This window comes from Pan paniscus, chromosome 3, assembly GCF_029289425.2.
Source record: "Pan paniscus chromosome 3, NHGRI_mPanPan1-v2.0_pri, whole genome shotgun sequence".
NCBI classification, from domain to species: domain Eukaryota; kingdom Metazoa; phylum Chordata; class Mammalia; order Primates; family Hominidae; genus Pan; species Pan paniscus.
In genome coordinates this window covers 120160472-120183965 of record NC_073252.2, presented here as the reverse complement: position 1 = coordinate 120183965, position 23494 = coordinate 120160472, and the positions used below count along the sequence as shown (strand labels likewise).

Below are 23494 nucleotides of genomic sequence, written 5' to 3'. Positions count from 1 at the left end.
AATCGGCAAGCCACATGTATAACAATAAAACTGGGACCCTCATCTCTCACCTTATACAAAAATCAACTCAAGATGGATCAAAGACTTAAATCTAAGACATTAAGCCATAAAAATTCTAGAAGATAACATTGGAAAAACTCTTCTACATTTTGGCTTAGGCAAAGAGTTCATGACCAAGAACCCAAAAGCAAATGCAACAAAAACAAAGATAAACAGATGAGGCTTAAACTAAAACACTTCTGCACAGCAAAAGAAATAATCAGCAGAGTAATCAGACAAGCCACAGAGTGGGAGAAAATCTTTGCAAACTATGCATCTGACAAAGGACTAATAACCAGAGTCTACAAGGAACTCAAATCAGCAAGAAAAAACCAAATAATCCCATCAAAAAAATGGGCTAAGGACATGAATGGACATGAATAGACAATTCCCAAAAGAAGATATAACATGGACAAAAATATATGAAAAATACTCAACATCACTAATTATTAGGGAAATGCAAATCAAAACCACAATGCAATACCACCTTACTCCTGCAAGACTGGCTATAATTTAAAAATTAAAATAATAATGGATGTTGACGTGCATGTGGTGTAAAAGGAATACTTTTACAATGCTGGTGGGAATGTAAACTAGTACAATTTCTATGGAAAACAGCATGGAGACTCCTTAAAGAACTAAAGGTAGAATTATCATTTGATCCAACAATCCCACTACTAGGTATCTACCCAGAGGAAAAAAAGTCATTATATGAAAAAGACACTTGCACACACATGTTTATAGCAGCACAATTTGCAACTGCAAAAATATGGAACAAGCCCAAATGCCCATCAATCATGAGTGGATAAAGAAATTGTGGCGCGCACGCACACACACACACACACACACACACACACACACACACACACACACCCTGGAATACTACTCAGCCTGGATAGAGTTGGAGACCATTATTCTAAGGGAAGTAACAAGAAATGGAAAATCAAACATTCTATGTTCTCACTTACAAGTGGGAGCTAAGCCAGGAAGACACGAAGGCATAAGAATGATATAATGGACTCTGGGGCACCGGGGGGAAGGGTAGTAGGGGGGATGAGGGAAAAAGACTACACACTGGGTACAGCATAGACTGCTTGTGTCATGGGTGCACCAAAATCTCAGAAATCGCCACTAAAGAACTTATCCCTGTAACCAAACACCACCCATTCCCCCAAAACTATTGAAATTTTTTAAAAACTGATGAGGCAAAATTTCTAATAATACATCTTAAATATGTACTGATTATGTGAGTTACTCCAGGAATGTTCATCTGATTGCACTCAAGCTTTTCCTGCTTATATTCATACTCATATTATCTAAAACTACATTTATTATTCTTATCCATGCTCTTCTTCAATCAGCTTCACACTAGCTTCTAGATTCCCTATGGATGAGGAAACATGATTATCCTACGTCAACTTTAAATGTTGGTATTACTTTTTATTCATGTCACTTCATCTATCATTTATTGTCACTTTCACCTTATCAAATTTTTTTAAAAAATGTATTTTTCCCTTCCCATTTATGTCCACCTCAACTCTAATGTAGGCACTCCATCACAACCACATAAATTGTGATTCCATAATTCAGGTTCAACCCCTGCAATCTTTTAAAAAATTATTTGTCAATTATTGTTTAAATATTCATTTATCTTAATCATTACAAATGAAATTAGGCTTTTACTAAATGCCAAGTACTAATATTGACATTATTATATCTAATCCTAACAACTCCATGAAGTTGGGTTGTTACTGTTTCTATTATCTCTACTTTTAAGAAACGAGAAAAAATTAAAGCATAGAGATGTTAAGTATATAATTTGCCCAAAGTAATTTAAATAGCAGAACTGAGTCTGATTAATGCTCCCAACAATTACAGCCCATGGTCTATCACTGTTTGAAATTACAGCTTTAACTGATCTTATTAAATTTAACTTTTGACCTGTTTTTAAACCACTCCATAATCTGGCACTATTTTATCAATCTAACTGCATTTTGTATTACTCCTGTACACAGACTAATCTGTGCTAGCAATAAATTTAACTCATTGTCCTGCAGTTTTCTCACTGCTGCTTCCCTCATTCCTTTCTCTCTGCAAAAATGTCTTCCTTTCTTCTATTTATCCAAATTTTATCAACCCTTAAAGTTACAGCTTAAGTCATGCCTATTCCAAAAGATTCTAAACCCTATCATTTCTTTCCTATCTATGAATTCTCACACACTTTTTGCATTATGGAAAACAAGTTTTAACTTTTATCATCTTAGACTTTCAACTAGTATATATATCTACTCTGCCTACTTAGATCATAACAACTCCTTAAGAATAGGAATCAAATCTCAAATTGTTTCTATATAATTTATAATATCTAATTCAGAGATGAATGTAAGACTCAAATGGTTTTAATTAATGATGAACTCAGAACATTAAAGCGTTAACACAAGATAAAAACATAGTTAGAATCACAACATTATATGTCCACAAAAATAAGATTCCATATTTCAATCTTTTCTTACTTGAAAATGAAGAAAAGATGCTATTCTTAATGTTACTGAGGACTAGATTTCAGAAGGGTAGTGATGCCAGCAGGGCTAAGGTTTAAAATGTTAGGTCTTTCACCATTTTGCAGTTCTCTGTTGGGTCCTGGTCAGTGTGCTTTATCTCTACCTTGGAGAAGCTTTGTGTTTAATGACCCACACTTACTAGAAAAAGTCACTTCAAATCAATGCAACACCATTGTGTACAGGGGCAAAGATAGTTAACTAAAATATTACTATTAGATTATTACAATATTAGTTTTTCCCAAATATGTGGACTTACCTCTTTCAATTATAAAAGCAGCCAATGAACTGCTATATTTCAGGTATTCTGAACGATTAGAAATTAGTTGATTAAATCTTTCTTTAACGATCTGTGAAATCTTTGCATATTGAATATGTCTCCCTTCTAGAAAAAAATCAAAACATAAATTTCAAGAACATTGTGCTCCTCCTAGAGCTGTCTTATTATTCTTATTATAATCTTACAATCAAATTATTTAATAATATATAGACATCTGTAAGCAAATTTATAATTTAGGTCATGACTGAGATTTCAAAGTTTTCAATTCTAAAAGAATATGAGTTATTGAGCTTTTTGGATAACTTATAAAAAGATGTGTCAGTATTACATACTAGCAGACTACTGATTTATATCTGTAGAGTTTCTCTGATGATATATTCAAAAGTCATACAGGACACAAGACAATTCTTTGTTGTACAGGACTGTGCCACACTTTGCAAGATGACCAGCACCCCACTGAATGCCCTAATCATTGTGACAACCAAAATACATTCTCTTATTATTTGTCCCATTGAGAACCGCTATAAACCACTAAGCATTTAGATTCTTGATATAGTTCCATGTTCTCACTAAAAAAGACAGAAATTTTGAAAGAGGAGGAAGATAGCTCTAAGTAACCTAGGATTACCATAGAACAGTTTATAACCAAGAATATACATCAAAAGTTATCTATGGATCCTTTTTTTTTTTTTTTTTTGAGATGGAGTCTTTCTCTGTTGCCCAGACTGGAGTGCAGTGGCATGATCTCGGCCTCCCGGGTTCAAGCGATTCTTCTGTCTCAGCCTCCCAAGTAGTTGGGACTACAAGCGTGCGCCACCGTGCCCGGCTAATTTTTGTATTTTTAGTAGAGACAGGGTTTCACCATATTGGCCAGACTGGTCTCGAACTCCTGACCTCATGATCCACCCGCCTTGGCCTCACAAAGTGCTGGGATCATAGGCGTGAGCCACCACGCCTGGCCTCATTATCTTTAATGAAGATATGGTCCAGTTAGAAACATATAGCAAAGTAGGCTAGGCGCAGTGGCTTACGCCTGTAATCCCAGTACTTTGGGAGGCTGAGGGAGGTGGATCACTTGAGGTCAAGAGTTTGGGACCAGTCTGGTCTACATGGTGAAACCCTGTCTCTACTAAAAATGCAAAAATTAGCCAGGCATGGTGGTGGGTGCCTGTAATCCCAGCTACTTGGGAGCCTGAGGCAGGAGAATCACTTGAACTTGGGAGGCAGAGGTTGCAGTGAGCTGAGATTGTGCCACTGCACTCCAGCCTGGGCGACAAGAGCAAAACTCCACCTCAATAAATAAATAAATACACACACACATATATATAGCAAACCACACAGGCTGGGAAATAGTGACTACCTCTGTAACTGGCCCAACAATTTGTGGGTCTCAAATCTTTCTTCTTCAAAAGTTGTAACATCCAAAACTTGTTTTTACCCATAAATTTAAAGAATTTGCTTTCCCTTTTATGACAGATATGTCTCCTGACCTAAGCCTACCAAACCTGGTATTTTTAAAAACTACATATTCTTTCTCACAGATTATCACCTGTTTTCCTGAAGTAATAGCAATCTATATTATTTGCCATCCTTGACTTAGGATTCTATCCTCTTATTCGTTAAAAATGTACACAGAAGCTGAAAGGAAAGACAAGAACCTCTTCCCATATTAAGAGATCACTGCTGTAGGACTGATCCCTCATTGCCCTCTCTTCATCAGTTCTTACAACTGTTAGGCCACACACTATATCTAACTATTGGTGGATTTTGTCTTTTGAATGGGCCTATTTTCCCTGGTCTGGTCCTTTTACTTCACGCAAGCACACAAATGTGCAAGGCCTTTTTCCTGTCTTAGAAAGACAATGGATGCTGAATAGGCATGGAACTTGTCAAATCCTAACCTGCAGGCCTGAAAATGGAAAATAAAGGCTCCTTTCCTTTTTCCTCTTACAAATACTCTAAACTTTAAAGTCTGAAGTGTGCCCACTTGGTAGTAAAAGTAAAAATTAAGAATAATTGTCTAGCTTTCAGAAGATTCATAATCTAAAAGGCAAAATATATAATAACTACCATACAATGTGAAATATGATTGTTATAATAAAATAATATTAGTTACTATTTAGTGAGTATCTATGGTGTGCTAGGCACTGATGTTAAGAATTTTACATTTATGAATTCATTTAATCTTCATGATAACCTATAAGATAATTACCGTAATGACTATCTCATAGATGAGTAAAAAAGGTACACAGAGAAGTAACTGGTCCTAGGTCACACAACTAGTAACTTCAATTGAAGTTGCAGCTTTCTCGGGCTTGAGTGACAAATAATGGTCATTAAAACAAAATAAACAAATTATTTGAAATGAATGTGTCAAATGACCTCCAAGTATCATAAAGCCATTGGTTTTCGTTCATGACAAGCCCACCAAAGCAAAGAATTCTAAAAAAGATGTATGAAATTGATAAAACATCTCCTTATAGGAAAAAAAAATCTTTTCTTCAATCTGTCCTCTCCATTCCTTGTTTCTTTCATTTTTAGCATAGTATAGAAAAAAATTCTTCTTTTTGTAGAAGTGTGAAAGGTTTGGATGATAAAGTGTTAATGTACATTTTCATACCTATGCTTATTTTAATTATGTTGTTACTATTTTTAATTGGGCTACTCTTCTAAAGAAGAACGTCACAAAAAACTTTCCTACCATAATGTACTTTTGAAACATATGCTAGTTCAGATAAAACAACAGGTTCTGCAGGGAAAGGAGGAGGACCTGTAAACAAAACAAAAACATAAGGAAACATGAAACTTCAACATTCCAAAGAGCTGGTATTTCTTTTATTCTGTAATAAAACAGCAATCCAAAATTTTTTTTTCCGTATTTTTGCCAACTCTGGGCCATCAAATACTCATTAGCTCAGCCCTGATAAATGTCTTTCCTATTTTGAAATTGTTTATGCAAACCAATTTCTGAGTTTCCTAATCTTACAGTACAATATTGCTTGCTTTATAATAGATGCAACATCCTGAAAAGCTGCTAAAATGAAATCCTATTTTAGATACATATAAACAACTTTCTATTTATAATACTGTGAAAAACATTTTAAATTAATGTTCTATTAAAAATTAATGAGTAAAATATATCATTTTATAAATAACACTATTTTACCAGGCCATTTTTCTAAGGGAATGCTACATTCGCAGTTTTCAATGCTTTTAGTCTCACTCTTTACAACTGCTTTTCAATTTGGTCTCCAAAGTTAGGGAATACAGAAAAAAGTTTAAAAACCACTAAACCTGAGGGACAAAAAAAAAAAAAAAAAATCGGGAAAATTTAAGGAAGACGCTGCAGAAGCTAAGGTACCAATTAAAGTAGTCAGTTTCTCTTAAGAATCATTCATAAAGACAAAGAAAGCAAACAGAACTGCTTCTCTGGAATTAATTTTGAGGAAGACAGAAGTGAACAAAGAGTGACAATGTCACCTTAGAGCTCATACGAGTAAAAGAAAAATACTAAGTATGGTTTAGATACATAGATGCTGGACTTTTTATTTTTTTATCTGATAAGAAATTCCAGTTTTATTTATTTAGAGCACTACACCCCCCATATACCATATAGTAACAATTTATAAAGTATAAATTTTTTTCAAAAACTTTCAACTTTTTAGATACAGGAGGTACATGTGTAGGTTTGTTAAATGGGAATACTGCATGATGCTGAGGTTTAGAGTATGGATTCCATCACCTGATAGTGACCATAGTATCCAAAGGTAGTTTTTCTTTTACCCCCACCTCCCTCCACCCTTTAGTAGTCCACAGCATCTATTGTTCCAATATTTATGGCTATATATGCTTAATGAGTAGCTCCTAATATTAACAACAAGTGAGAACTTGAGGTATTTGGTTTTACATTCCTGCGTTTATTTGCTTAGGATCATGGCCTCCAGCTCCATCCATGTTGCTGCAAAGGACATGACTTTATTTTTTTAATGGCTGCATAGTAGTCCACAGTTGTGTATGTACCACACTTTCTTTATCCAATCTACCACTGATGGGCACCTGGGTTGATTTGATGTCTTTGCTGTTGTGAATAGTGCAGAGATGAACATAAGACTGCATGTGTCTTTTTGAGAGAATAATTTATTTTCTTTTGGTTATAAACCCAGTAATAGAGTTGTTGACATTCTGGATTTTAGATAAGCAGAACTTTAAAACTCAGAGACAGATAGATTTAATTCCATGGAATGAAAATTAAAGATATTAAATCCTGTTTATTAGGCATAAATAATTTCAATAAACAAAGAAAGAAAGACTGTACAAGATGTTTTGCATTTTAAAACACCAAGTACAAGGTCAGGCATGTTGGCTCATGCTTGTAATCCCAGCACTTTGGGAGGCTGAGTTGGGCAGATCACTTGAGGCTGGGAGTTTGAGACCAGCCTGGGCAACATGGCGAAACCCTATCTTTACTAAAAATACAAAGATCAGCTGGGCATGGTGGCGCGCACCTGTAATTCCAGCTACTCAGGAGGCTGAGGCACGAGAATCACTTGAACCTGGAAGACAAAGGTTGCAGTGAGCTAAGACTGTGCCATTGCCCTCCAGTATGGGTGACAGAGAGACTCTGTCTCAAAACAAAAAACAAAAAACAAACAAACAAAAAAGACAAGTCCCAAGACTTATCCCCACAGCCCAACATACCGGCTGTGGCAGTCTGTGGCCAAAGGGCCTCTTCAGGCCTAAACCTGACCCATCCTTCCTCATTGGGCGGGGCTTCCCTGGAGGATCTCCAATAACTCCAGCTAGAGGCTCAGGGACAGAATTTGGATCTCCCTGGGCCTGAGCCCCTAAGTGGGAGGGGTGGCCATAGTCTCTGCGGACCAGCAGACTTAGCCTTTCTTCCTGGTAGTTCTGAGGAATCTGGGCAGCGCAGAGGAGTGGGTTTCTCCACAGCGAAGCACACCCTCTCCAACAATGGACAAAGTGCTTTGTTAAGCGGGTCCTGCTCCCCGTGCCACCCAACTGGGTGAGACATTCCAACAGGGGTTGTCAGGCACCTTATACAGGAGTGATCCTACCGGCATCAGGTTGGTGCCCCTCAAAGTCAGAGGCCCCAGAGGGAGGAGCAGGCACCCATCTTTGCTGTTCTCCAGCCTCCCTGAGTGACATCTCCAGGCATGGGAGAGAATCAGATAAATAGGGCCTGAAGTGAACCCCAACAGACTGCAGCAGCCTTACAGAAGAGGGACCTGACTATTGAAAGAAAAACAAACAAGCAGAAAGCAACAATAGCATCAACAAGAACAAAAAAGCTCCCCACAAAAACCCCATCCAAGGGTCAGCAGGCTCAAAGACTGAAACTAGACAACCTCACGAAGATGATAAAGAATCAATGAAAAAATACTGAAAACCCAAAAGGCCAGAGTGCCTCTTCTACAAATGATCACGATGTCTCTCCATCAAGGGCACATAACTGAATGGAGGATCACATGGACAAATTGACAGAAGTAGGATTCAGAAGATGGGTAACAAAAAACTTCACTGAGCTAAAGGAGCATGTTCTAACCCAATGCAAAGAAGCAAGCTAAGAACCTTGGTAAAAGGATAGAGGAATTGCTAACTAGAATAACCAGTGTAGAGAGGAACATAAACTACCTGATGGAGCTGAAAAACACTGCATGAGAACTTTGTGAAGCATACACAAGTATCAACAGCTGAACTGACTAAGCAGAGAAAAGGATATCAGAATTTGAAGACCACCTTACTGAAATAAGACATGCAAACAAGAATAGACAAAAAAATGAAAATGAATGAACAAAGACTCTAATATGGGACTTCATAAAAAGACCAAACCTATGATTGACTGGAGTACCAGAAGGAGACAGAGAGAATGGAAACAAGCTGGAAAACACACTTCAGGATGTTATCCAGGAGAACTTCCACAACCTAGCAAGACAGGACAACGTGCAAATTCAGGAAATACAGAGAACACCATTAAGATACTCCATGTATACATATGTAACTAACCTGCACAATGTGCACATGTACCCTAAAACTTAAAGTATAATAAAAAATATAAATAAATAAATAAATAAATAAATAAAAAATAAAAAATAAAAAAATAAAGATACGCTAAAAAAAAAAAAAAAGATACTCCACAAAAAGATCAACCCCAAGACACATAATTATCAGATTCTCTAAGGCTGAAATGAAGGAAAAACTGTTAAGGGCAGCCAGAAAGAAAGGCCAGGTCACCTACAAAGGGAAACTCTTCAGACTAACAGGGGATCTCTCAGCAGAAACTCTGCTAGCCAGAAGAGATTGGGGGCCAATATTCAACATTCTTAAACAAAAGAACTATCAACCCAGAATTTCACATCCAGCCAAACTAAGCTTCATAAGTGAAGAAGAAATAAAATCCTTTTCAGAGAAACAAATGCTGAGGGATTTCATTACCACCAGATGTGCCCTGCAAGAACTCCTGAAAGAAGCACTAAATACGGAAATGAAAAATCGGAAACAGCCACTGCAAAAACACACCAAAATATAAAGACCAATGACACTATGAATAAACTAGTGCATCAACTAGTGTGCAAAATAACCAAATAGCATCATGATGACAGGATCAAATTCACACATAACAACACTAACCTTAAATGTCAATGGGCTAAATGCCCCAATAAAAGCACACAGACTGGCACACTGGGTAAGGAGTCAAGACCCATTGGTGTGATGTATTCAGGAGATCCATCTTATGTGCAAAGACACACACAGGCTCAAAATAAAGGGATGGAGGAAAATCTACCAAGTAAATGGAAAGCGAAAAAAGCAGAGGTTGCAATCCTAGTCTCTGACAAAACAGACTTTAAACCAACAAAGATCAAAAAAGACAAAGGAGGGCATTACCTAATGGTAAAGGGAACAATTCACCAAGAAGAGCTAACTATTCTAAATATATATGCACCCAATACAGGAGCACCCAGATTCATAAAACAACTTCTTAGAAACCTACAAAGAGACTTAAAGTCCCACACAATAATAGTGGGAGACTTTAACACCACACTGTCAGTATTAGATCAATGAGACAGATAATTAACAAGCATATTCAGGATTTGAACTCAGCTCTGGATCAAGTGGACCTGGCAGACATCTACAGAATTCTCCACCCCAAGTCAACAGAATATACATTCTTCTCAGTGCCACGTGGCACTTAATTCTAAAATGGACCATGTAGTTGGAAGTAAAACACTCAGCAAATGCAAAAGAACTGAAATCCTAACAAACAGTCTCTCAGACTACAGTGCAATAAAATTAGAACTCAGGATTAAGAAACTCACTCAAAACCACGCAATTTATTGGAAATTGAACAACTGTTCCTGAATGACTCCTGGGTAAATAATGAAATTAAGGCAGAAATCAAGAAGTTCTTTGAAACCAATGAGAACAAAGAGACAATGTACCAGAATCTCTGGGACACAGCTAAAGTAGTGTTAAGAGGGAAATTTATAGCACTAAATGCCCACATCAGAAAGCTAGAAAGATCTGATATTGATACCCGAACATCAATTAAAAGAGCTTCGGAGGCAAGAGTAAACTAATCCAAAAGCTAGCAGAAGACAAGAAATAACTAAGATCAGAGCAGAACTGAAGGAGACAGAGACATGAAAAACCCTCTAAAAAAAATCGAATCCAGAAGCTGTTTTTTTTTCTTTGAAACAAATTAACAAAATAGACTGCTAGCTAGACTAATAAAGAATAAGAGAAAAGAATCAAATAGACACAATAAAAAATGATAAAGGGGATATCACCACTGACCCCACAGAAATACAAACTATCATCAGAGAATGCTACAAACACCTCTACACAAATAAACTAGAAAATCTGGAAGAAATAGATAAATTCCTGGATGCATACAACCTCCCAAGACTAAACAAGGAAGAAGTCAAATCCCTGAATAGACCAATAACAAGCTCTGAAATTGAGGCAGCAATTAGTAGCCTACCAACGAAAAAAAAAGTCCAGGACCAGATGGATTCACAGCTGAATTCTACCAGAAATACAAAGAGGAGCTGGTACCATTCCTTCTGAAACTATTCCAAACAATTGAAAAGGAAGGACTCCTCCCTAACTCATTTTATGAAGCCAGCATCATCCTGATACTAAAACCAGGAAAAGACACAACAAAAAAGGAAAACTTCAGGCCAATATACCTGATGAACATCAATGGGAAAATCTTCAATGAAATACTGGCAAATGAAATCCAGCAGCACATCAAAAAACTTATTCACCACAATCAAGTCGGCTTCATCCCTGGAATGCAAGGCTGGTTCAACATACACAAATCAATAAATGTAATCCATAATATACACAGAACCAAAGACAAAAACCACATGACTATCTTAATATATGCAGAAAAGGCCTTTGATAAAATTCAACATCCTTTCATGTTAAAAACTCTCAGCCGGGCGCAGTGGCTCATGCCTGTAATCCCAGCACTCTGGTAGGCCAAGGCGCATGGATCACGAGGTCAGGAGATCAAGATCATCCTGGCTAACACGGTAAAACCCTGTTTCTACTAAAAATACAAAAAATTAGCTGGGTATGGTGGCAGGTGCCTGTAGTCCCAGCTACTCCGGAGGCTCAGGCAGGAGAATGGCGTGATCCCAGGAGGCAGAGCTTGCAGTGAGCCGAGATCATGCCACTGCACTCCAGCCTGGGCAACAGAGCGACTCCGTCTCAAAAAAAAACAAAAAACAAAAAACAAAAAAAACCCCTCTCAATATATAAGGTATTGATGGAACATGTCTCAAAATAATAAAAGCTATTTATGACAAACCAAAGCCAATATAATATTGAATGGGCAAAAGCTGGAAGCATTCCCTTTGAAAACTGGCACACTATTATTCAACATACTTTTGTATGTTGAACTCCTATTCAACATAGTTTTGGAAGTTCTGGCCAGGGCAATCAGGGAAGAGAAAGAAATAAAAGGTATTCAAATAGGAAGAGAGGAAGTCAATTTGTCTCTGTTTGTAGACGACATGATTTTGTATTTAGAAAACCCCATCTTTTCAGCCCCAAAACTTCCTGAATTGATAAGCAACTTCAGCAAAGTCTCAGGATACAAAATCAATGTGCAAAAATCACAAGCATTCCTTTACACCAACAGTAGGCAAGCAGAGAGCCAAAGCATGAATAAACTCCCATTCACAATCACTACAAAGAGAATAAAATACCTAGGAATACAACTAACAAGGAATGTGAAGGACCTCTTCAAGAAGAACTACAAACCACTGCTCGGGGAAATAACAGGGGACACAAACAAATGGAAAAACATTCCATCCTCACGGATAGAAGAATCAATATCGTGAAAATGGCCATACTGCCCAAACTAATTTATAGATTCAATGCTACTTTCGCAACTACCATTGACATTCTTCACAGAATTAGAAAAAACTATTTTAAATTTCATATGAAATCAAAGAAGACCCCATATAGCCAAGACAATCCTAAGCAAAAAGAACAAAGCTGGAGGCATCATGCTACCTGACTTCAAACTATACTACAAGAATACATTAACCAAAACAGCATGGTACTGGCACCAAAACAGACATGTAGACCATTGGAGCAGAATAGATACCTCAGAAATAACTCCACACATCTACAACCATCTGATCTTCGACAAACTGAACAAAAACAAGCAATAGGGAAAGGATCTCCTATTCAGTAAATAGTGCTGGGAAAACTGGCTGGCCATATGCAGAAAATGGAAACTGTACCCCTTCCTTACACCTTATACAAAAATTAACTCAAGATGGATTAAAGACTTAAATGTAAAATCCAAAACCATAAAAACCCTAGAAGAAAACCTAGGCAATACCATTCAGGACACAGGCATGGGCAAAGACTTCATGTTAAAAATGCTAAAAGCGATTGCAACAAAAGCCAAAATTGACAAATGTGATCTAATTAAACTGAAGAGCTTCTGCACAGCAAAAGAAACTATGATCAAACAGGCAACCTACAAAATGGGAGAAAATTTTTGCAATCTACACATCTGACAAAGGTCTAATATCCAGAATTTACAAGGAACTTAAACATATTTACAAGAAAAAAAAATCCCATCAAAAAGTGGGCCACAGATATGAACAGACACTTCTCAAAAGAAGACATTTATGTGGCCAACAAAAATATGAAAAAAGCAAGCTCAATATCACTGATCATCAGAGAAATGCAAATCAAAACCACAATGAGATACCATCTCATGCCAGTCAGAATGGCTATTACTAAAAAGTCAGGAAACAATAGATGCTGGTGAGGCTGTGGAGAAATAGGAATGCTTTTATACTATTGATGGGAATGTAAATTAGTTTAACCATTGTGGAGGACAGCATGGTGATTCTTCAAGGATCTAGAACCAGAAATACCATTTGACCCAGCAATACCATTACTGGATATATATCCAAAGGAATATAAATCATTCTACTATAAAGACACATGCACACGTATGTTTACTGCAGCACTATTTACAATAGCGAAGACATGGAACCAACCCAAATGGCCATCAATGATAGAATGGATAAAGAAAATATGGTACATATACACCATGGAATACTATGTGGCCATAAAAAGGAATGAGATCATGTCCTTTGAAGGGACATGGATGAAGCCAGAAGCCATCATCCTCAGCAAACTAACACAGGAACAGAAAACCAAATACTGAAGTTCTCACTCATAAGTGGGAGCTGAACATTGAGAACACATGGACACAGAGAGGGGAACAACACACACCAGGGCCTTTTAGGGGGTGGGAGTTGAGGGAGGGAACAGAGGACAGGTTAATAGGTAAAGCAAACTGCCATGGCACATGTATACCTATGTAACAAACTGGCATGTTCTGCACACGTATCCTTTAAAAAAACAAACAAACTACATCAGTCCAGGTGCAGTGGCTCATGCCTATAATCCCAGCACTTTGGGAGGCCAAGGTGGGAGGATCACTTGAGGTCAGGAGTTCAAGACCAGCCTGGCCAACATGGTGAAACCCCATCTCTACTAAAAATACAAAAATTAGCCGGGTGTGGTGGCATGCACCTATAATCCCAGCTACTAGGGAGGCTGAGGAATGAGAATCACTTGAACCCGGGAGGTGGAGGTTGCAGTGAGCAGAGATCGCACCACTGCACTCCAGCCTGGGTGACAGAGTGAGACTCTGTCTCAAACAAAACAAAACGAAAAACACTACATAAAAAAACCATGTGCAAAATATTAAAGAAGATATACATGAAAAATAATTTTAAAACAGTGATGAGCTCAAAATTTTGAAAAAAACTAGTTTTAAAAGTTTTATGTTGTGAATAAGAAGGAGAAGACTAGAAAAATTGTTAATAGAGCAAAGAAATGAATACTGAACTCTTATCTTCTACATCCTTTCATAACACAAATAGATGTTTAAACTCAGCTGTCTACAGTAGAAAAAATAAAGAAGAAACTCTAGCTCACTATAGTGAAAAAGATGACCTTATTATTTTTTCAGGCTCTAGCCCAAGACAGAATATATCGTTAAAGAACTTTTAGTTGTAATTAAGGCACCATTGGTACTTTTTGGAGAAAACAATAATGAGTATAGAAGTGCCGACAGCAGAGATGGGTAAATGCTGCCTTAGTTTTCAAAGTAGTGGCAGTAGACATGGTTAAATGCCACCTTAATTTTTATGAAGGAGGGAAAAAAATAAATGTTTTAGAAACTAAAGTTTGCAGACCAGTGGGCAAAACATTCGCTAGCCCTACATAAACATTTTGAAAGCTATTAGGGAAAAGGCAGGAGAAACTAATCATCAATATATTTTCTCACAATTTAACTGGATGCTTAGGAAATTCTATAGGTATATTTTAACTTGAGTTCAACAAAGTATTTTAAATACTTTGTAATTTGATTGTGTATTCTTCAGTAAGGCACTGGTTAAGGACTTTGCATGCATTGTTTATCGAATCCTAATGACAACCACAGAAGGTATAACTATCACTGTCTCCCCTCTCCAAATAAAACAGGTTTAGAGGGCAAACAACTTGTCAGCATAGGGTCAATATTCCAACCTGAGCAATCGAATTCTGGAGTTCACACACTTAACCTATTTGCTATGCTACCTTAGGCCATTTTCTCAAGTAATTCTACCATTTACTGAATTTAACACAAACTTCACAAACGCTGCATTTAAAACCTCTAAGTATTAAATGTACAGTATTACATTCATAATAAGAATCTAACAAATTACAAAGAAAACTATATTTTAGGACTTAATCTGTCAATTAACAACCTGACAAGTTACCGGACAGTTTAGCAACATGATTATACCTTTCAGTGCTGAAATATACAAGAGCATTTTAACTACTATTAAATACATCAGTGGACAGCAACTGAAATAAATTATTCAAATCCTGCAACTTCTATCTTGTAGCTGCCAAGTAACTCTCATTAACATAAATCTTTCAGGTGATTCCTTTTGAAAAATGATACCTCTTATAAATACTTTATAATCAAGAGTATTTACCTGATGTTTCTAAAATTCGTGGTTCAGGTTCATCCAGTTGTAGAAGCTCATCAAGAGCTAATTTTGCTGCATTGGATCTAGACTCCTTTTTATTTTGTCCCAGTCCAGTCTTGTACTGAATACCATCCACCACAGCACAAAAGGCAAAATATGGTCCCATAACATTACCTTGAAAAAGAACTCAGAATGAATGCTACAATAATTTTTATTATATTCTTGCAAACAATGTATGTACATAGGAAAACATTCCAGTACAAAAATTCTCAAAAACTACCTCATAAACACCAACTTTACAAGTCCTTTTGTAGGACCAATAGGAGTTAAACTAAAACTGAATGGGCATCTGAACTAACTCTGAGGATTCAAGCAGCTTAGGCCAGCTCCAGATTCAGTGTGAGCAATAGGGCCAGTAGTAGAGTACTGATCACACGTGGAGTAACAGTGAGTGTCTAGTATAATGCCTGGCAATGGTAAACACTCCACTATCTGTCAAACGGCCAGTGAGAGATAAAATGTGGAGATTTCACGTAACATCTCACATCTTTAAAACTTAAATACAAACGTCTTTAAAACTTTAAAACAAAGAAAGCTGAATTTCCCCCACCCCTTGGATTGCCCTAATACACTTTTAAGCTCCAGAATATAAGAGATCTCTTTGAAGAAACCCTGTGTACTATCAGGGCGTTATAAGCAACTCAACCCATTACAGCTGTGAAGGTTGGGGAGTGGGAGAGGAGGTGGGGAGAGAGAGGAAGAGAAAACCAAAACATAATGATAAACTAAAGAATTAAACTGAATGTCCAGTCATCACAATTTATTTACTTAGCTTTTATATTTGGATAAAAAATGAAATAGAATTGTCTTGTCTCCCGTATTTACAGGTCAAAGATTCTTCTGTTTGAGGTTTTGCTTGTTAGTATTTAGACTTTAGGAGGCCTTTAGGAATATGACTCTCCACTCTTTGGTTACAGATGGCTACATACAATGCTGCCACACATAAACCCCACTATCTTATTTCCTCACATACTCACAATTATATTACATTAACTCTTTAATATGTACATCTAGGTTTTACAAGCAACTCCTGACTGCTTCTGGGTAAACTGCTTTCCCCATAACATCTCAGACTTCAGTTTCCCAAGTTCCTTTCTTCATGATCACCTGGGTTCCAATCCAGGTTTACTAAATCAGAGAGCATTTTGTATAATCAACAAGTGGCCCAGATGATTCTTATGTATATTACACATCTTGGCTGGGTGCACTGGCTCACACTCATAATCCCATCACTTTGGGAGGCTGAGGTTGGAGGATCTCTTGATGCCAGGAGTTCGAGGTCAGCCTAGGCAATATAGTGAGACTCCTTCTCTACAGGACATTTTGAAAATTAGCCAGGCCTGGTGGTGGATGCCTGCAGCAGTCTTAGCTATTTGGCAGGCTGGGGTGGGAGGATCACCACTGCACTCCAGCCTGGATAACAGAGTGAGAGCCTCTATCTAAAGAAAAAAAAAGATATTTTACCTAAAATTTATTAGTAAGTCTTCTGTGTCAGAATGCGGAGCCTTTAAGCTTCAGCCTGTTTATAACTCGGGTTCTCAAACTTTAGTGTAAATCTAAATCACACATAGAGCTATTAAAAAATTCTGACACTGGTTTCACTACCAAACACACTGGATTATTGAACTATATACTTTGAGCATAAAATGTACACCATTAACAACCAACAGGTCATGTTTTTTAGTAGTTTTTGCTCAGAGCAGTGAAGATTTGTCCTGATCATTTATTTTTTCTTACAATGACCAACAGTTTACATTTTCCAAGAGCAGTGTGAGATTACTGGAGGAAAGCTAACTAGTTACACGGAAATTAAGTCCACCTTCTACATTACCACCACCATCTATGTTAAGATACTATTTCTGTCACCTGTTAGTTTACTGGTATTCCACCTAAAACAACAGACTGAAACTTGATGTCGCTGTGACTATCTTTACTAAAATCTTGACATGTTAAAGTTATTTAGCAAAGATGTTAGCTTTGAGATCCATATTGGCAAATTAGCACCAGGAAAATTAAAGAAAAAACCTAACTACTCGTGTGTGTACAAACACACACACATGTACATATACACAAAGTTTTTAAAATTTAAAATTTTAAGCTGTCAATGCCTCTTAAGAGCACTTATTCTTCCACTTTCCTAAAATCTTCCTAATCATTGGCTATAATGTGAAGAGATCAGAAACTACTTTCTGCATTTTCCTTATCTGTACTCGTGTAGCCTTTCACAGGCACAGCATGGTTACAGATTATTCTGTCTGGGGAGTTTAAGAGAGAATTGAGAAAACTGTAACAGACTAGTCTGCAGACAAAGTACCAATCATATAATCTAATGCTTGAGTTTCAGAAGGCAAATTTGACCTTAACTTTTCTTAGTCATCATCCTCACAGAATCCTTCTCATAAAATAATCATAGTCCAAATATTTAACATCTTTACAAAAGCATGTTTATGATACAAGAAGTAATTACACCCCAAAATAGTCCATGAGACTAATTTCCATTCAGCTAGCGACACATAAGAAAATTACAATTCAATGATTATAAAACTTTGGTATATGTGAGTTATTTGTAGAGGCTGCAAAGGCTAAAGAAGTGTGAACATAAACATTTAAGTATTCTTGTGAAAACATACAATCAGTTACCTAACTCCAATATTAGAAGAAAGAACTAAATTTAGCACAATTATTTTGCTATACTTTTCGTTTTGTTTTTGAGACAAATACAATTTTACACTTGCCTGTTGTCACAGTTTCCTTAAGGTCAAGCTGAACTCGCTGCATTTGTGCAAACTGGTGCAAGGCTGACACAGGATTTATTTCTCCACGTTTGTATTTCATTATAAATTCCTTAGGTATTTTTTTTGGAGGAAGGACAGGATTTGAAATAGATGAAAGATTCTTGGAAAGCAACGGTTCTGGAAAATTACCTAAAAACAAATGTTATACTTGTCAATTTGGTTTAAAACAAACAAACAAAAATTAGCAAAAGCAATAAATCCTCCCCGAAATGGAAGGTTGTCCCAGATACACTTCATCATATGTTTTTCTTAAGTTTCTACTAAACAATTTTGGCACACATGACAAGCACCACATGTTATTGCATCTATCGAGTACTAAGACTATTTTGCAAAAAGGTAATATCAACATGTCATTATTAAGCGATATCAAGGGTCATGGAATTTTAGTGATGTCAGGGTCTCCAGAAACCAAGCAATTTTTACAGATAATATCACTAAGGCCTAGAATACAGAAAGACACAGATCTGGGACTAAAACGTAGCTTCTGGCTCCCATCCACTCATTTTCTCACTGGATTCCACCGAATTTTAAAGTATGTTTGCCCCTGCTTTATACTTAACACTACGCTAAGTGCTATGTGGAATACAGACCAGTGTAAGTCCAGTATCTTCCCTTGCGCCTCACCTCAGAAAGGCAAGCCACACTTGAAGCGGGGGGGGGGGGGGGCGGGAGGGGATTGAACAGTCAAGGTGGTAACAGATGGTTAAACGAGCGGCACAGGTAAAGAGCTCTACAGGCCTCCTCCAAATGTTGAGTCAGATGCCAGCTCCAGGTACACGGCCACGGGTAAATGTCTATACAACCACGAAACCTTTAAACCAGAGACTCGACAGAACTTACTGGCCATCCTAGAATCTTAAAGAACTGACTCATTGTTACAAATGAAAAAAGTCGTACCCGTTACTTGCGTAACCTTGGATGCCATCTTGGACAGGCTGTAACTTTCTGAGGACCATCCTGTGGGTGTAGTTATCGTCTTTGTCGCTGGTTGAACTGGCAGGTTCTTTTTCAGCATCTGGGCAAAGCTGGGGACCTGCGAACTCTGAAACCAATGATTGTTGCTAGCCATTTTCTCACCTAGAGGTCACGATAAAATTGGCAGAAAACAAGACAAAACGCTATGTAAACTGAAAATATTTACTCCAAACCCCACCCCCCCGTTATTTCCATAAATGGCCTTGGCACATATTCAGATGACTAGAGTCAAATCCCTCTTGAACTGATCTCACGACTGCTTTTTGAGTTTTCATAGACACGGACCTCTTCTCTCCTGAATCCCTTCCCTAAACCTCTGCTACAAAGGAGGAAAGAAGGAACAGAGAGAGGTCCCTGTAAAAGACCTTAAAACTACTCAGGAGTTAGGGAAGATATTAGCAAGGTCAGGAAAAAAGAAAAAAAGAAAAAAAAATCAGCTCGTCGGTGGCCTCCTGAGTCCTGGCCCAACCCCTACCCGCCAAAGTTGTCCTTCCTGCCCTCTATGTGGGAAGACGGGCAGCTGCTGCTGCGCCTCAGGCCGGGAGCTCGCAGGCGGCCGCCGCCGCCGTTGCTCCCACCTCCCAGCCTCAACCTCTCGCTTCAGGCCGCTCTGCGCGAGGTTCACAGGGTCAGGGCCGCATCTTTCAAAAGAGGCCTCGCGGTGCCCCTGCAGGACCCGGGCATGCGCCCCCGCGCCCTGCTTCGTCCAATCACTAACCGTCTCGGAGGCCGGCGCTCTTGCGCCCGCGCTTGCGCCAGCGTCGTGCAGCCGCGCTCCGCGTCTTGCGTCACCTAGGGAAGAGACGCCGACCATCGCAGGCGTTCGAGGCCTGGGTGACTCTGTTCTCCGAACACAAGGACCGGGTCCAACTGGCCGCCTTCCCCTTCTGGAGAAGCCAGGTAAAATCGCGCAGTTCAGCCTCCTCCCTTACTGTCCCGTGCCCCCCTACAGCCCTGACAGAGCACTGTAGGGATGATTATTTATACTGCAGTTGTCTATGCCTGGGGCCTCCTTCCCCAGAGCGGTTGAAGGCTGCCCAAGGGGTACCTGCGTGAGGGTTGTTTCAAGAAAATCCCTCATTTCATCCACAATCGCAATCTGAGAAGGTGCCCATGGGGAAGGCTTGGCCTCCACGGTGGCCTTCCTGTTTACAGAAAAACTACTTCACACGTCCTGAAGCTTGGCCAGTGAGCGAACAATCATGAAAACAGATGGAGTCTTTGAGAGCAAATGGCTCTGCTATCCGGATGACAAATCCAGTGTGGATGTTTTCAATTCTTTGCTCTCCTAAAGGTTGAAGGAGGCCCTACTCGAGGTGTTAGGTGATAGTTCGTGGAAAATAAGAATACTAAGTCACCCAACAAATTTCGGCATGTAAACAAAAAGTAATCCAAAGGATGGAGTAACTTTGTTATAACAAAATTTCAGTGTCCATCTACCTTTTTATAGGGATAAGTTTTCTCAGTAATTAAGTCAGATGTAAATCTGTTTTTTTAAAAAAAGAAGGAAGCCAGGCATGGTGGTGGGCACTGGTAGTCCCAGATACTGGAGAGGCTGAGGCAGGAGGACCAATTGAGCCCAGGAGATCAAGTCCAGCCTGGGCAACATTAGTGAGACTGCCATCTCTTTAAAAAAGAAAGAAAAAAAAAAAAGGAAAAGAACAAATAGACGTAATATGCATCCGGAAGTAGATGGGCTTATTGGAAGAAAAAGTCCCATCCCCCTCGTTAAGCGGTGCATTTTCAATAAAAATATTTTTCTTTAGTGGTTATTAAAATGTGTGTTCATTATGTTGCTTCGATCAAGTGCCCATTAATGATCTCAATGATAACTCAATCTAGAATTTTTAATTAACATTTAGAGACTCCTGGTTACAGGAAATTAAAAAATTCAAATGTCAAGAAGTAAAAGGATGATAATACAACTTCTAAGTACATTAGGATCAAATTTGAGGAGAGACATGCAATGGAAATAAAAGCTCGAGTGAAAGGAATGAGGTACAAATTTCCCTACTGCATACACAAATATATAAATTATGTTTTATTTTGAAGTAATTTTAGATTTACAAAGGAATTGTAAAGATAGTACAGTCTTTCCATTCCTTCCATCCACTTTCCCCTAATATTATCTTACATAACTGTCAACTAAAGACAAAGAAATCAGGCATTTAAAGAATTAAAGTTAGTTTTGTTCAGTCTTAGGATTGCAACCCAGCAGAGTCTTTCAGAGGATTTCTGTTTCACTGCACCAAAGCCATGTTTCAGCCCATAGCTTATATGTCACATGATGTGGATGTTCAGCATGTGCTCAGAAGTTACAGTAGAGCAACATCTCATCAAAGTTTGGGTGGGAGAGGAGTACATTGGTTATAGATTACAGAGGCATAATAATTATTCCTGTCAGACATTATCTCATGTACAGGAAAAGACAAAGGCTAGGATCATTGAACTTCTTTTCTAGAAATGCAGTGATTCAGGCAAGAGACGTGGGAACCTGTTCTCTATCCTGCTTTCCTGCTTATCATCTTCAGGGTATTCCTTCTGGCTGCACTCAGTCACTGAGTCAGGGAGTTGTGAAGTTATGCTCACAAGCAGAGTGAGCAAACATGGCTTCATCACAGCAAGAGTGGACTCTGGCTGGCCAGAGGCAGATGTTTGCTACTTTGTCTCATGTAACTGTGGCACATTGATGGAAACTAATAAATTAACATTAGTACAACACTACTGACTATACAACACACTTTATTTGGATTTCACCAGTTTTTCAACCAATGTCCATTTTCTGTTCCAGGATTCAGGTTGCCATATTGCATTTAGTGGTCCTATCTCCTAAGTATCCCATGGTCTGTGATAGTTTTTCAGCCCTTCTTTATTTTTCATGACCTAGGTAATTTTGAAGAGAGCTGGTCAGGTGTTTTGTAGAATGGCCCTCAATTTGGATCTGTCAGGTATTTTCTCATGACTACAGAGTTACGATATTTGGGAAGAATACTACATAGATGAAGTTCACAGGGTGTATTAGGGAGTAACATAATGAGTATAGCTGGCGATGTTAACTTTGCTGACTTGGTTAAGGTTGTGTCTGTCAGTTTTCTCCACTGTACAATTTCTGTTTTTCCTTCTCTATTCTCTGTTTGTTAGAAGGTTCACCTCTTACAGAGAGGAGTATCACAGAACTTGTGGACATATGTTCAAACCACGTATTAATAAATATTTGGGGGGGGAATACTTTAAGGTTATGTATATGCACTGTTTCACCCTAGAGTTTCACCCACTAATTTTAGCATTCACCTTTGTAGTCTTACCCAAAGCAGTTATTACTATGGTGTTCTAATGGTTCTTTTCAGTTTCCTTCATTCTTTCTACATTTATTATTTGGAATTATGTAAGAAAGCCTTGCCTCTTTCCTTTATATTTATTCAGTTATTTCATTATATCAGTATGGAGGTATTTATTCTGTCATTTGAGTATAATCCAATACTATCTTTTTGTTTAATTTTGTTTTAATTTTTTTTTTTTTGACACAAGGTCTTGCTTTGTCACCCAGGCTGAAAGATACTTTCACCTCAGTCTCCTGAGTAGCTGGGACTACAGGCATGTGTGACCACACCTAGCTAATTTTTGTATTTTATTTTATTTTAATTTTTTGTAGAGACGGGGTTTCGTCGTATCACCCAGGCTCGTCTCAAACTCCTGGACTCAAGCAGTCCATACACCTGGGTCCCCCATAGTGCTGGGATTACAGGCATGAGCCACCGGGGTTGGCACTACCATTATTGATTTTGTTGTTCAAATTATTCCAGCTTTGGTCATTGGAAACTCTTTCATGTTGGCTCTTGTATCCTCTTGACATGTCCTCATCTTTTTTTTTTTTTAAGGTATTTTCCCTGCCCTACATCTAACAAAAAGTTGTGGTTACTTTTACAGGAGAATGGTATTTAGAAACTAAGCTCTGAGCATTAGGAGTGCTTATTGCTGCTGGGGTGTCATTGCTTCTATGCCTGCACAGAGGACAGACAGAGCTAGGAAATATATTTGTATGTACTAACTCCTGTATACAGACACATCTATATTTATATATAAAAACAAATTTATACTTACACCTTTGACTGTAATCTGACACCCAGCAGTCATTCCTGCTTCCCTTTATTTGTGATTTCTTTCTCTGACAATGAGAAATCTGGCAATATCTAAAATGTATTTTATTTTTCAGTGTATAGTAGATGCATATTGGTTAACTTGTAC

At 38.1% G+C, this 23494-nt stretch overlaps 1 protein-coding gene across 6 annotated transcripts in view; it reads right to left on the bottom strand.

Moving 5' to 3' along the window:
- Positions 1 to 20491, bottom strand: part of ADAD1 (adenosine deaminase domain containing 1) — a 51052-nt gene extending 30561 nt beyond the window's left edge. The window contains exons 1-6 of one of the 6 annotated variants that reach the window (XM_008969475.5): positions 19968 to 20491; positions 19172 to 19351; positions 18215 to 18403; positions 15426 to 15593; positions 5579 to 5647; positions 2857 to 2982 (exon numbers count right to left, since the gene is read on the bottom strand). In XM_008969475.5, the coding sequence (XP_008967723.1) occupies positions 2857 to 2982; positions 5579 to 5647; positions 15426 to 15593; positions 18215 to 18403; positions 19172 to 19343 (724 nt within the window). In that variant the 5' untranslated portion in view covers positions 19344 to 19351; positions 19968 to 20491. Of the gene's footprint in view, positions 1 to 2856; positions 2983 to 5578; positions 5648 to 15425; positions 15594 to 18214; positions 18404 to 19171; positions 19352 to 19724 lie in introns of all 6 variants that reach the window. The other 5 variants (XM_055111807.2, XM_055111804.2, XM_055111805.2 and 2 more) reach the window with 5 other exon arrangements.
- Positions 20492 to 23494: the final 3003 nt, after the last annotated feature.